The sequence below is a fragment of the Dendrobates tinctorius genome, unplaced genomic scaffold (genome assembly GCF_039654945.1).
Source record: "Dendrobates tinctorius isolate UK_male_01 unplaced genomic scaffold, ASM3965494v1 ptg000320l, whole genome shotgun sequence".
In the NCBI taxonomy this organism is placed as follows: Eukaryota; Metazoa; Chordata; class Amphibia; order Anura; family Dendrobatidae; genus Dendrobates; species Dendrobates tinctorius.
Window position 1 is genome coordinate 563,351 of NW_027361987.1, and position 16,011 is coordinate 579,361.

The 16,011-nt window shown below is 49.9% G+C and overlaps 2 protein-coding genes across 2 annotated transcripts in view; one reads left to right on the plus strand and one right to left on the minus strand.

Annotated features, from left to right (window-relative positions):
• The window catches only part of LOC141073942 (uncharacterized), a 202,581-nt gene that overhangs the window by 92,355 nt on the left and 94,215 nt on the right, over positions 1–16,011 (minus strand). The window lies entirely within an intron of this gene.
• Positions 297–15,986, plus strand: LOC141073899 (oocyte zinc finger protein XlCOF29-like). The gene is made up of 3 exons (XM_073561439.1): positions 297–326; positions 15,483–15,632; positions 15,762–15,986. Exons 1-3 carry the CDS (start codon positions 297–299, stop codon positions 15,984–15,986), a joined length of 405 nt encoding a protein of 134 aa, XP_073417540.1.

Below are 16,011 nucleotides of genomic sequence, written 5' to 3' on the forward strand. Positions count from 1 at the left end.
GTGTGCTATGAACTTACTTTTCTTCATTTTTGTAATCACTTTTTGAATGAACATTAACAAGATTTGCTTTATCCACACAATTCAGTATTGTTTCCCTTTCTATCCTCACCGTGCTCTTACTTAAAAAGTAGGAAAGTGTTCTTTTTTCTACACATAGTTGTGTCAATATAACTGTAATGACCCGCAGAACACAGCGATCAGATTATTTACAGGAATCGGTAAATTACGGGAAAAACAAAATGGCGTAATTGATATTTTTCTCTATAAAACCCATAAAATAATGTGATAAAGCTGTGATGCGGACGGAGGACGTGTTCACACGTAGCGTAAATGCTGCGTTCTTTCTTCTGTAAATGTCTGACCCAGATGACGCATTGACAATCCTCCCTGATTATAGCGCGTTTGCTGCGTTTCTTCTTTTTTGCATTTTCCCCCATATTTGATGCTTTTTTGGCAGATATGAATCCGCGTTTAAACACTTTTTTAATAGTACAGAAAAGCTTTGATTCTGCGCTTATAAATGTGACGGCGGTTTTCTCTTCATACATTTTTTTTCTTAATACGTTTTTTTCAGAAGAAGCCTATAAAGGGAAAACGCATCAAAACCCAGAGGTCCGCAGGGTCTTCAGACCACAGAGAGCGCAGATTTCATGAGAACTGCGGCGCTATCAGACTCCAACACTCAGTATCTTCCATGATGTAACAGTCAGGATTCCTCTAGATTCTCGTCTCTCCGCCTGGTTACAGCTGTTCTTCCTTTCTCCCCTTTTTCTTTCCTCGCCTTTCCCATTCCTTCTCTTCCCCTCCCGCCTCTTAAATGTTTTATATATAAGGTATTACATGTGTCCCGTAACCCCTTTCCCGGCCTATCCGGTGCAGACCAATCTTTTTCATTTCCTTTTGATCCCTTTCCCTTTTCCCCATGTTCCTTAACCCATTCATGACCATACTAGTACGGCGCAGGTAACTTCTCTCCCTTTGATGTCGGCTCCGGCGGTGAGCCTGCATCTTTCCCAGCACACGTCAGCTCAAGTGAGGTATTCTGCTACATACAGGTGATCTGATCATCGCAGAGCCGATCGAGTTATGGCAGCTTCTAGTCTCCCATGGAAACTAATGAAGCAGGCCAAAAGTAAAAAAAATGTTTTTAAAAATATAAAAAAATAAAAAATATAAAAGTTCAAATCACCCCCCTTTCACCCCATTCAAAATAAAATAGAAAAATCAAACATACACAAATTTGGTATCGCCGCGTTCAGAATCGCCCGATCTATCAATAAAACAAGGAACAACCCGATCACTACACGGTGTAGTGAGAAAAAGAGTCAAAATGCCAGAATTAAGGTGTTTTGATCGCCGCAACATTGAATTAAAATGCCATAACGGATGATCAAAAGATCGTATCTGCACCAATATGGGATCATTAAAAACATCAGCTCAGTGCGCAAACAATAAGCCCTCACCCAACCCAAGATCATGAAAAATGGAGACGCTACGGGTCTTGGAAAATGGCACACTTTTTTTTTCCAACAAATTATGTATTTTTTTGACCACTTAAATACAAAAGAACTGAGACCTGTTTGGTGTCTATGACCTTGTAATGACCTGGAGAATCATAATGGCAGGGCAGTCTTAGCATTTGGTGAATATGGTAGAAAGAAAATCCAAAAAAAGTTGTGGAGTTACACTTTTTTGCAATTTCACCGCACTTGGAAATTTTTTCCCATTTTTGAGTACACGATATGGTGAAACCAATGATGTCGTTCCAAAGCACAACTTGTCCCGCAACAAACAAGCCCTAAGGCTGGTTTCACATTTGCGTTTTTTAGCGCTGGAAAAAAACGCATACGTGCGCATGCGATTTTTCCCCTATATTTAACATGGGTGCGCATACCTGCGCGCTGGCATGCGCACGTATGCGATTTTCATGCGCTGCGTTTTTTTGGGGTGTGCGTTGGTATTTTCCAGACGCAGCATGTTGCATTTTTTGGCCCTGGAAAAAAGCGCATGCGCACGTATGCGCACGTTTTGCGCTAAAAATGGCCATTATAGCCTATGGATGCGCATACGTGCGCACTGGCATGCGCATGTATGCTTTTTTTTAGCGCTGCGTTTTTTTGGTGGTGTCCACTTGTTGTCCTAGTTATAATCTTCTAAAGTCAAAAAAAAAAGTCTGCCACTACTACACTGACAGATTGAAGAGCAGACAGTCAACCAAGAACCCATTATATCAGCGAAGAATGTGAGTATATTACATTATATGCCTGTCCTTTTAAATTATGTATGTACTAATGATTTTTATTATTTTTACATGCAGTATGTGTTCAGAATCCGAGTATTCCCCATCGCGGCAGGAATTGGCGCAAGCAGACCGTGAGGTGATTATTTTCGTGCATCTGGTAAGTATATCTGCTGCTTCTCCAAATCTCTTACGTTTTTTTCAACTTTTTTAAGACATCGTCATCATCATCTGCGGACGGGACTAGTGAGGGCGAAGAGCAGGAGCAGCGAAGCCAAGTCCCGGTGGTGATACGGAATGTAAGTATCAAATGATTTGTAATGTTCTTTATTTTTTATCTTCTATTTTTACTCTTTTTTATGTTTCTTTTTTTGTAACTTTTTATTCAATTTAAATTTGATTATTCTAATGAATGTGTTTTGTCTAGGTTCCACAACGGGATGAAGACGTCTACCTGGATAATGAGCAGCTCATCAGCCTGGTCCAGGAGCGTTCGCCGTTGTGGGACAGCCGTGACCGGCTGCACAAGGACATTGTGGTGACCCGGCGGCTATGGAATGAGGTGGCCGCAGCGTTGATTGATGGCTGGGACAGCGCCACAGCATCCTCCAAAAAGGCGTTTAGTGAGTATTTCCCTGCTCTGTATTGTGCCGCAGTGACTGTTGTCCTTGACGGCACTGTTGGGTTTCGTGCTAGGCATATTCTAGCAGGAAACCCAACAGTGTCATCGGGGTCTACAGTGACTGCTTTGAGTATTGTATTGCTACATTGTGCCGCAGTGACTGTTGTCCTTGACGGCACTGTTGGGTTTCGTGCTAGGTGTATTCTAGCAGGAAACCCAACAGTGTCATCGGGGTCTACAGTGACTGCTTTGAGTATTGTATTGCTACATTGTGCCGCAGTGACTGTTGTCCTTGACGGCACTGTTGGGTTTCGTGCTAGGTGTATTCTAGCAGGAAACCCAACAGTGTCATCGGGGTCTACAGTGACTGCTTTGAGTATTGTATTGCTACATTGTGCCGCAGTGACTGTTGTCCTTTACGGCACTGTTGGGTTTCGTGCTAGGCATATTCTAGCAGGAAACCCAACAGTGTCATCGGGGTCTACAGTGACTGCTTTGAGTATTGTATTGCTACATTGTGCCGCAGTGACTGTTGTCCTTGACGGCACTGTTGGGTTTCGTGCTAGGCATATTCTAGCAGGAAACCCAACAGTGTCATCGGGGTCTACAGTGACTGCTTTGAGTATTGTATTGCTACATTGTGCCGCAGTGACTGTTGTCCTTGACGGCACTGTTTTTTTTTTATCAACAGTGGACAAAGTCCGAACACGTTGGCGTTCGATCAAGGACCGCTTCAACAGTGATGTTCGTGCTGAGGGCCAGGTTCGCAGTGGATCTGCGTCAAGGACCAGAACTAGATACCGTCACTATCACGCGTTGCAGTTCCTAAGACCGGTCCTTGCCACGAGATCGTAAGTATTATAAATTTTGGGGTTTTATTTTTATTAATCTGTGTTTTTCTAATCCACAGCTGATGCTTCTTGTACAGGCATGGTAGTAATGATTTTCCTTTCTTCCACAACACCTGGAGCAGCACCCTGCAACCTAGCCCTGGAGCGGTCCTTCCTCGGACGTCCTCTGACCCGTCCCAGCCATCCGACAGCCAGGAAGCACCTTGCAGGTCAACCACACACACAGCTGGTGACCAGGAAGCTGGGCCATCAGGTGTTCCCCTGTCCCAGGTCTCTGCCACTGGTTATGCGGGCACTACCCGCCAGCGGCAGAGGGCCTTGGACAGGAATGTCTTGCCCGAGTTTATGCATTTGAGCGAGACATTTAATTCCAGCCTCAAGTCACTGTCCGACAGAGTTGAAAGCGGTTTTGCACTCATGGAACATGGTTTTAACCACTTTGAACACCGCTTCAATTCTGTAGAACAGCGCCTTGACCGTCTGGAGGCCGACCTCAACAGACCAGCACACCATTTTTTTAGTAAGATTGAAAAGGGCATGGCGGAACACCTTAGTCCTGATCAACAGCTGAATGTGCTGCAGGCCTGCAACAATGCTTTCTTGCAGGCTATGCAGCATAATCGGTACGGTCAGCAGTCAGTGGTGTCCTTTCCACCTGTGCCACCATTGACTCGCTTCACCTCACTACCGACTTGTGCTGCATACCACTGCACGGACACCTCTATTCAAAGCCAGGACACCCACCGTTACACCACCACAAGTCTGAGTGCAGCTGGTCACTTCACCGACACCACCATGGCAAGCGCTGCTCCTGTCTGGAGCACCACCGCCACTCCCATGCATGCGTGGAGCTCAGCCACCACTAGGCAAACATGGAACAGCCCTGCCGCTACAACAACATGTAGTAGCCCTGCCACCACCACTCTGCAAACCTGGACCATCACTGCCGCCACCAGTCCTCCTGCAAGGACGAGCACTGACAACGAAGAGCAGCAGCAGCAGCCACCTCAGCAGCAGCAGCCACCTCAGCAGCAGCCACCTCAGCAGCAGCAGCAGCCACCTCAGCAGCAGCAGCAGCCACCTCAGCAGCAGCAGCAACCACCTCAGCAGCAGCAACCACCTCAGCAGCAGCAGCCACCTCAGCAGCAGCCGCCACCTCAGCAGCAGCCGCCACCTCAGCAGCAGCAGCCGCCACCTCAGCAGCAGCAGCCATACCAGAAGACGGGGGACCTACATTCCATATTTGCCCCTAGTTCAAGGCGAAATCTATCAAGGCGGGCATTGGGCCAAAGTCGGTCCAGGCACACAAGCCTACGGCGACATGCCATTACAACTAATGTACCTGAACAGATTTCCTCTCCTCCAAGTGTTCCTAGTTTAATTCCCTTAGCTGGACTACCTTCCCCCACAAGTTTTGTTGCCCCTTCCCCTCAAACACCGTCTTCAACTGCAAGTGTTGCATATTCCCTGCACACCCCCAAATTGAAACCATCTGCCCCCAAACGCCGGAAAAAATAATTTTTTGGTTTATTTTTGTGATAAAAAATAAATTTACATTTGTGGTTCACCATTACTAAGTTTCATTAATGTTGTTTGCGCCGCTAACACACACTGATGGGTAAATACATGTTAAAAACCAACCCAAGGCCTAGTATAGTCATATGTGAAATAACACGGACTAGTATAGTCATACCAAGGCCTAGTGTAATAACTCGAGTTTTACCAACTTGGATCTGGTTTCATGAAAAACAAACTGTTGAAACTTGTCTTAAAAATAAGTTTCTTTCTAGTTTCACCAGTTTGTTTTTTGTGAAACAAGATGCTAGTTGTTAAAAATCGAGTTATTACAGTAGGCCTTGGTATGACTATACTAGGCCGTGGTATTTCACATATTACTATACTACTAGCCCCAAGGCCTACTATACTCATATTTGAAATACCACGGCCTAGTATAGTCATTCCAAGGCCTAGTGTAATAACTCTAGTTTTACCAACTAGAATCTGGTTTCATGAAAAACAAACTGTTGAAACTTGTCAAGTTTCACCCGTTTGTTTTTCGTGAAACAAGATCCTAGTTGGCAAAAATCGAGTAGGCCTTGTTATGACTATACTAGGCCGTGGTATTTCACATATGACTATACTAGTAGGCCCAAGGCCTACTATACTCATATTTGAAATACCACGGCCTAGTATAGTCATTCCAAGGCCTAGTGTAATAACTCTAGTTTTACCAACTAGAATCTGGTTTCATGAAAAACAAACTGTTGAAACTTGTCAAGTTTCACCCGTTTGTTTTTCGTGAAACAAGATCCTAGTTGGCAAAAATCGAGTAGGCCTTGTTATGACTATACTAGGCCGTGGTATTTCACATATGACTATACTAGTAGGCCCAAGGCCTACTATACTCATATTTGAAATACCACGGCCTAGTATAGTCATTCCAAGGCCTAGTGTAATAACTCTAGTTTTACCAACTAGAATCTGGTTTCATGAAAAACAAACTGTTGAAACTTGTCAAGTTTCACCCGTTTGTTTTTCGTGAAACAAGATCCTAGTTGGCAAAAATCGAGTAGGCCTTGTTATGACTATACTAGGCCGTGGTATTTCACATATGACTATACTAGTAGGCCCAAGGCCTACTATACTCATATTTGAAATACCACGGCCTAGTATAGTCATTCCAAGGCCTAGTGTAATAACTTGTAATGGAGCAGATTACATTCATCCACTCAATGCTGACTTGTATTCCCCATGGACTTTCATTGGGGTTGGGTTTTGAGGGTTGTGTTTTGAGAAAATCACATACTTTGTTTTAAACTAGTTGCACAATTTTCTCTTGAAAAAAAATGGTTTCCTGATTCATGGCCTGCAGCTTTGCTCGTTCCAATATATTTCACGCAGACTAGCAATGCTGCATTTTAACTCATATGTGTATTTACCTGCCCAGGTGTGTGAACATAAAAAAATTCAGTTATACATGGGAAGTTTTTTATTTAATTGGAGTTTAAAAAATATAGTGCACTCAGTAATGGTATCAAATAAGGATTTTTATTACCATAAACAACAACATTACACCATTTCATCTTGCCAGTGCACCCGTCCTACATCAGAAATAAAGTAGGCCGCAAATTGGTCCCTCATTTGGCCAACTTCAACGGATGACCTGAGAGTGTGCTGAGTGAATTCAGGCAATGGGTTAGGAGCATCATCGTCCAGTTCAAAGGTCGGGTGCTCTTTAGCCATCACAAAGTTATGTAGAACCACACAGGCCTTCACCACCTCATCGACTGTTTCAAGTTTAAGATTAATGGCCGTGCCCAGAATTCGCCATCTGGAAACAAGAATCCCAAAAGCACACTCGACAGTTCTTCTGGCCCTGGTCAGCCTGTAATTAAATATTTTTTTGGTGTGGTCCAAGTCCCGGCTGGAGTAGGGTTTCAGTAAGTTTCCGCACATTTGAAAAGCCTCATCGCCAACCATTACAAAGGGCAGTGGCGGAGCTTCGGTGTGAGGAAGAGGCCGTGGCATAGGGAAATTAAATTGGTTGCCATACAACCTCCGGCCCATGTCTGAGTTTTTAAAAGCCTGTGAGTCATTACCACGGCCAAATGCTCCAATGTCCACTGCTACAAACATACATCCGGCATCCGCAATCGCAATGAGTACTATTGAAAAGTACTTTTTGTAATTATAGTACTCAGATCCCGTTCTTTGGGGTTTGATGATCCGTATGTGTTTCCAATCAACAGCTCCCAAACAGTTGGGAAAATTGCATACTGTCCAGAATTTGTCAGCAATTTCCATCCACTTTTCAGCGGTGGGCAGGGGCATAAATTCTGGGCAAAGAACATTCCAGAGAGCCCGGCAGGTGTCAGCAACAATTCCAGACAAGGTAGAGATTCCAATACGGTACTGGAAGTGTAGTGAAGATAGGGTTTCTCCAGTCGCCAGGAATCTGTGAACAGACAAAGAAGTAAAATTAATATTTATGAATATTATTTTAAAAAACTATAAAATAAAATATTAGTACATTCACGAAAACTAATTACCCAAGGTTTTGAATACTAAATTTAAAAAAAAAACATCAGACCGCACCCCTTGGTTTTTAAAACATACCGTAATGTCACCAGTAGCCGTTCCTCAGGAGGAATCGCACGACGGAGCTGTGTGTCCTGTCTCCGGATGGATTGTTGGACACGAGCAAGCAAATCCATGAAACTTTCGTGGGACATCCTGATATAATCTGTAAATTTCTCCGGGTTTGCCTGTAGCTCGCTGTAGAGGGTGTGGTATGCCCCACGGCTCTCCCGGAGTTCAACAATCGGATGTATCCACATACGCCGCCGTCTTCGCTGCCTCTCTCTCTTCCTTTGTTCATGGCAAGCAACTGCATACGCCTGAGCCATCGCGATGTCCAAATCCAAGTTGAAGTGAAAACTCTTCCAGCGCAGATCCATGGTCACGAGAAGAATCAAGCAAATGTGAAGAATACTGTAGACAGGGTCTATATATTAACATACCACACCCACAATGAAGTCCCATTGGTCTTGTGTGTTGTTGAATGGTTGTTTTTTCATTTTTGTGGGGTTTTTCCAAAATCTGTAAAAAAACGCTAACGCACAAAAAACGCATACAAACGCGCAAAAACGCTGCGTTTTTTTCCTGCATGCGCATAAAAATGCTTGAAAAAAACGCAGCGTTTGTATGCATTTGTATGCGTTTTTTTAATGCGTTTTTTTGCGGGAAAAACGCGCTGCAAAAAAAAGCAAGTGTGAAACTAGCCTAACATGGCCATACTGACGGAAACATAAAAAAGTTATGGCTGTGGGAAGAAGGGGGGGCGAAAAACAGAAATGCAAAAATGAAAAAGGGTAAGGTCTCGAAGGGGTTAAAAATCCTATTTTTCCTTCCCCGTTCTCCTCCTTAACCCTTTCTCCCCTTTATTCTGCCTCTATCTTTCATGACTTTACATTTCTCTTTATTGCTGTTGTTTTGTTCTCGTCTGTATTACTGGGTATTTATAATCTGTCTCCCCTTTTTCTTTACCTCATTTATGTAAATAAATCCTTAATAAAAACTACTTTACCATAAAAGGCGCCCGCTGTGCGCCCGAGGACGCGGCTGATCTGTGCGGATTTGGGGCTTTTCTCTCTAATAAAATCGCGGGTAAAAAACTGCAGAAACTTTATTAAGTGCAGAATCAAAGCTTTTCTGTCCTCTAAAAAGCGCATTAAAACCGCGGCTTCACATCTGCACCAAGAACGCATCAAATAAGGGGGAGAAGATCGTTATTGTAGATGGTGCGGATCCTGCAGAAAACAAAAAACACCGTATTTCTGCAGTGTGTGAACACGGCCTTACAGACACAAATAAGCTGGATGTCGTATAGTGACGCTACATAAAGAGGAGAACGTTCTGGAGGCTCCGACTGTGAATGACGGCACAAAAAATAATCCCCAGGTCCCACGCACGCTGGACCAGAGACCTATGAATCCATCTGCTCATCTCTAGTCCCAACTGTCCCGGATACAGCGGACAGTCCCGGATTTGGGTCTACACCCTGCAGTCTCAGGCGTCTGCTGAATTTCCCTCACTACCAGCGCCCCTCTGACAACCCCTCCTGCCGGGGGAGAAAGCAGTGCTAAATGGCCATGGATTAGGGTGAGGCCAAAGTTTGCTGCTATGCGCGTCGCATGCTCTGTGCCTCTTTCTGTGCTTCAAAAGTTGTGAGGTGTGCACAGTTACTTGGTGTAACACTGGTGGATGTGGACCCACTGCACCATCGGCCACGCTTACCTACACACACAGCTTCGCTCCGTACACCACGTACACACACGGCTCTGCTCTGTACACCTCGTACACACGGCTCCGGTCCGCACACCTCGTACACACAGTGCTCCGCTCCGTACACCTCGTACACACACAGCTCCGCTCCGTACACCTCGTACACACAGGGCTCCATTCCGTACACCTCGTACATACAGGGCTCCGCTCCGTACAGCTCATACACACACGGCTCCGCTGCGTACACCCCGTACACACACGGCTCCTCTCCGTACACCTCGTACACACACGGCTCTGCTCCTTACACCTCGTACACACACGGCTCCGCTCCGTACACCTCGTACACACAGGGCTCCGCTCCGTACACCATGTATACACACGGCTCTGCTCCGTACACCTCGTACACACACGGCTCTGCTCCTTACACCTCGTACACACACGGCTCCGCTCCGTACACCTTGTACACACACGGCTCCGCTCCGTACACCTCGTACACACACGGCTCCGCTCCGTACACCTCGTACACACAGGGCTCCGCTCCGTACACCCTGTATACACACGGCTCTGCTCCGTACACCTCGTACACACACGGCTCTGCTCCTTACACCTCGTACACACGCGGCTCTGCTCCGTACACCTCGTACACACACGGCTCTGCTCCTTACACCTCGTACACACACGGCTCTGCTCCTTACACCTCGTACACACACGGCTCCGCTCCGTACACCTCGTACACACAGGGCTCCGCTCCGTACACCATGTATACACACGGCTCTGCTCCGTACACCTCGTACACACACGGCTCTGCTCCTTACACCTCGTACACACACGGCTCCGCTCCGTACACCTCGTACACACACGGCTCCGCTCCGTACACCTCGTACACACACGGCTCCGCTCCGTACACCTCGTACACACAGGGCTCCACTCCGTACACCCTGTATACACACGGCTCTGCTCCGTACACCTCGTACACACACGGCTCTGCTCCTTACACCTCGTACACACGCGGCTCCGCTCCGTACACCTCGTACACACACGGCTCCGCTCCGTACACCTCGTACACACAGGGCTCCGCTCCGTACACCCTGTATACACACGGCTCCGCTCCGAACACCTCGTACACACACGGCTCCGCTCCGTACACCTCGTACACTCGCGGCTCCGCTCCGTACACCCCGTACACACGCGGCTCCGCTCCGTACACCCCGTACACACGCGGCTCCGCTCCGTACACCTCGTACACACGCGGCTCCGCTCCGTACACCTCGTACACACGCGGCTCCGCTCCGTACACCTCGTACACACGCGGCTCCGCTCCGTACACCTCGTACACACGCGGCTCAGCTCCGTACACCTCGTACACACGCGGCTCAGCTCCGTACACCCCGTACACACGCGGCTCAGCTCCGTACACCCCGTACACACGCGGCTCCGCTCCGTACACCTCGTACACACACAGCTCCGCTCCGTACACCTCGTACACACAGGGCTCCATTCCGTACACCTCGTACATACAGGGCTCCGCTCCGTACAGCTCATACACACACGGCTCCGCTGCGTACACCCCGTACACACACGGCTCCTCTCCGTACACCTCGTACACACACGGCTCTGCTCCTTACACCTCGTACACACACGGCTCCGCTCCGTACACCTCGTACACACAGGGCTCCGCTCCGTACACCATGTATACACACGGCTCTGCTCCGTACACCTCGTACACACACGGCTCTGCTCCTTACACCTCGTACACACACGGCTCCGCTCCGTACACCTTGTACACACACGGCTCCGCTCCGTACACCTCGTACACACACGGCTCCGCTCCGTACACCTCGTACACACAGGGCTCCGCTCCGTACACCCTGTATACACACGGCTCTGCTCCGTACACCTCGTACACACACGGCTCTGCTCCTTACACCTCGTACACACGCGGCTCTGCTCCGTACACCTCGTACACACACGGCTCTGCTCCTTACACCTCGTACACACACGGCTCTGCTCCTTACACCTCGTACACACACGGCTCCGCTCCGTACACCTCGTACACACAGGGCTCCGCTCCGTACACCATGTATACACACGGCTCTGCTCCGTACACCTCGTACACACACGGCTCTGCTCCTTACACCTCGTACACACACGGCTCCGCTCCGTACACCTCGTACACACACGGCTCCGCTCCGTACACCTCGTACACACACGGCTCCGCTCCGTACACCTCGTACACACAGGGCTCCACTCCGTACACCCTGTATACACACGGCTCTGCTCCGTACACCTCGTACACACACGGCTCTGCTCCTTACACCTCGTACACACGCGGCTCCGCTCCGTACACCTCGTACACACACGGCTCCGCTCCGTACACCTCGTACACACAGGGCTCCGCTCCGTACACCCTGTATACACACGGCTCCGCTCCGAACACCTCGTACACACACGGCTCCGCTCCGTACACCTCGTACACTCGCGGCTCCGCTCCGTACACCCCGTACACACGCGGCTCCGCTCCGTACACCCCGTACACACGCGGCTCCGCTCCGTACACCTCGTACACACGCGGCTCCGCTCCGTACACCTCGTACACACGCGGCTCCGCTCCGTACACCTCGTACACACGCGGCTCCGCTCCGTACACCTCGTACACACGCGGCTCAGCTCCGTACACCTCGTACACACGCGGCTCAGCTCCGTACACCCCGTACACACGCGGCTCAGCTCCGTACACCCCGTACACACGCGGCTCCGCTCCGTACACCTCGTACACACGCGGCTCCGCTCCGTACACCTCGTACACACGCGGCTCCGCTCCGTACACCTCGTACACACGCGGCTCAGCTCCGTACACCCCGTACACACGCGGCTCAGCTCCGTACACCCCGTACACACGCGGCTCAGCTCCGTACACCTCGTACACACGCGGCTCCGCTCCGTACACCTCGTACACACGCGGCTCCGCTCCGTACACCTCGTACACACGCGGCTCCGCTCACCTCGTACACACGCGGCTCCGCTCCGTACACCTCGTACACACGCGGCTCCGCTCCGTACACCTCGTACACACGCGGCTCCGCTCCGTACACCTCGTACACACGCGGCTCCGCTCCGTACACCTCGTACACACGCGGCTCCGCTCCGTACACCTCGTACACACGCGGCTCCGCTCCGTACACCTCGTACACACGCGGCTCCGCTCACCTCGTACACACGCGGCTCCGCTCACCTCGTACACACGCGGCTCCGCTCCGTACACCTCGTACACACGCGGCTCCGCTCCGTACACCTCGTACACACGCGGCTCCGCTCCGTACACCTCGTACACACGCGGCTCAGCTCCGTACACCCCGTACACACGCGGCTCAGCTCCGTACACCCCGTACACACGCGGCTCAGCTCCGTACACCTCGTACACACGCGGCTCCGCTCCGTACACCTCGTACACACGCGGCTCCGCTCCGTACACCTCGTACACACGCGGCTCCGCTCACCTCGTACACACGCGGCTCCGCTCCGTACACCTCGTACACACGCGGCTCCGCTCCGTACACCTCGTACACACGCGGCTCCGCTCCGTACACCTCGTACACACGCGGCTCCGCTCCGTACACCTCGTACACACGCGGCTCCGCTCCGTACACCTCGTACACACGCGGCTCCGCTCCGTACACCTCGTACACATGCGGCTCCGCTCACCTCGTACACACGCGGCTCCGCTCACCTCGTACACACGCGGCTCCGCTCACCTCGTACACACGCGGCTCCGCTCCGTACACCTCGTACACACGCGGCTCCGCTCCGTACACCTCGTACACACGCGGCTCCGCTCCGTACACCTCGTACACACGCGGCTCCGCTCCGTACACCTCGTACACACGCGGCTCCGCTCCGTACACCTCGTACACACGCGGCTCCGCTCCGTACACCTCGTACACACGCGGCTCCGCTCCGTACACCTCGTACACACGCGGCTCCGCTCCGTACACCTCGTACACACGCGGCTCCGCTCCGTACACCTCGTACACACTCGGCTCCGCTCCGTACACCTCGTACACACGCGGCTCCGCTCCGTACACCTCGTACACACGCGGCTCCGCTCCGTACACCTCGTACACACGCGGCTCCGCTCCGTACACCTCGTACACACGTGGCTCCGCTCCGTACACCTCGTACACACGCGGCTCCGCTCCGTACACCTCGTACACACACGGCTCTGCTACATCCACCCTGTAAACCCCTCCTGACCCCACACAGAAACTTCCCCTCATCCAGCACCATGACAAACAGCACAGCAGAGTCCTGCACACACTGAGGCCCCTGATCATGTGACCCCCTGACTCCTCCCCTCCTGTGACCTCATAACAGGTCCTGTGCACAGAGCAGTCATATATGTGGCGGACGCTCCTGGACCTTCTGCTTTCTGGGCCAGTTCCTCCTGTGAGTCCTATTAACCCTTTCGCCCCCTGTCTTCTCCTTTCTGACAGGACAATCTCTGAATTCGGACAGTGTGACAGGAATTTCAGCAATGTGGAAGGAAGAAATGACAATTTTACTGTTTTCCTCACAGAAATGTGACTTTCCCCCCAATGTATCATTGTCCTAAAGGTGACAGGAGCGCTGAGGCCGCACAGTGCGCCGTGTCTCCTGAGTGCCGATACCCCACAGGCTCGGGAGGGAAGGGGCGCCATTGTGGCGGGGATAGACGGCGGACGCCGTGTGACGTGTGAACAGCGCTGACAACAGAACAGCAGAGACCCCACAAGTGGCCCCATGTTACCCCCTCCACCTCTGGGGGGCTCATCTAGGGGGCAGGGAGGATTATTAACCCTCAGGGGGTCACAGAATTGTGTAACATTGAGCGGAGGAATGAAATGTTCCCACTAAAATGTCGCTCCGTCCCCAAGTCTGTAATTATCACACGGGAGAAGAGGAGAAAACAGAAACCACTTGTTCCACAATTTCCCCTGAGTGCCGATACCCCATAAGGGGCCGGACACTGCTCAGGAGGGAAGGAGCGCCGTCTGACAGGGCAGAGTCTGCTCTTATGGTGTTAGGGGGTCACATTATCAGAGCCCCCAATAAGAGGCGCCATGTTACACCCCCCACCTCTCAATTACTCATCTTTCTCCCAGAATTTTATACCATTGGGCGATGAGGAAAAAATAATTACATTTTACCACAAAAAATAGTTTTATCTTCAGAGCAGCCATAGAAGCTGTCAGTGCTGAGAGAGACTGGATTGTTACAGGAGCCTGAAGAAGGAGCCGCTGTGCTCTGCAAGCTGCAAACATACTATTATCTGGTTATAAAGGCGTCACTCCGAGAATACTTATATCATCATTGGGCAGAAAAGTCTTCACATCCATCTTGTAATATAGGAAAGCCTAAGGCCAGAAATAAACCCCATAAATCACTGTACATGGAGACTTTGGGATCAGATCATTTCTGTCCGTTGTGTTTGTAGAAACAAAAAATCTTTTCTAAAAGCCTCAAACTTCTGTGTGTGACTCAGAGCTGAGATCTAACGTGAGAGAAGATTCCAGTGCGGGGAAGACGGGAAACCTTCATATAGACGGCCGGTGGGGATGGAGGCAGTGACCGACTCTGGCCACATCTGTCTCTAGAGCCGCAGTAGAAGATGAAGATGTCGTCCTCATCATGAAGGAGTTATTTCTCATGTCGCGTGTAATGAATCTCTCCTGCAGTATTGCTAATGCCGATTCCAGTGTCGGTAATGAGACGAGAATTAGCGTTATGGAAGATGAGTCTATGAGGAACGTGTTCAGCTGCCGACTCCGAGGAGGAAACTGCTTGTTGTCTGTGGCCTAAATATATAGGTTTTATTAGTAGATGTCAGGGAAGAAAACTAAACCCTGTAAGATAATAAATCTCCTCCTATGTTTCCCTTATTATCTCCAGTAATTGTATTATTACACAGGATTCTTATGGTGTTACATCGGATCATCTTCCTCTCATTCAGGTCTCTACAATATCGGATCCTCTCAGTGAAGATCTTCTACAGAAGAGAATTTTCCTGATTTACCCATCAAGGATGGATATGGACAGAGACAAGATGGCGGAGAGGATGTTGCACCTCACCCTAGAGATCCTCTTCCGTCTCACTGGAGAGGTGAGAGATTCTGATGACGTCACATTACATCATTGTTATCTATGGGAATAACAGATGGACAGAACTGGAGAGGTGAGGACTCTGGAAATGTCTGTAGTGAGATTTATTAATGTGTCCCTCCCTTACCAGGATTACACAGTGGTGAAGAAGACCTCTAGTGATCGCTGTCAGGACCCTGTGTCTGAAGGATGTGGAAGACCCCTGAGCCCAATCACGGGGCCTCCACCTCACCCCCTGATCCCTGAGGACATCAATGACCAGAAGATCCTAGACCTCATCTACAAGATGATTGAGCTGCTGACTGGAGAGGTGACACTGCTGGGAATGCTGGGACATTATACAGTAACACTATGAAGGGATCGGGGGATGACGGTATCAT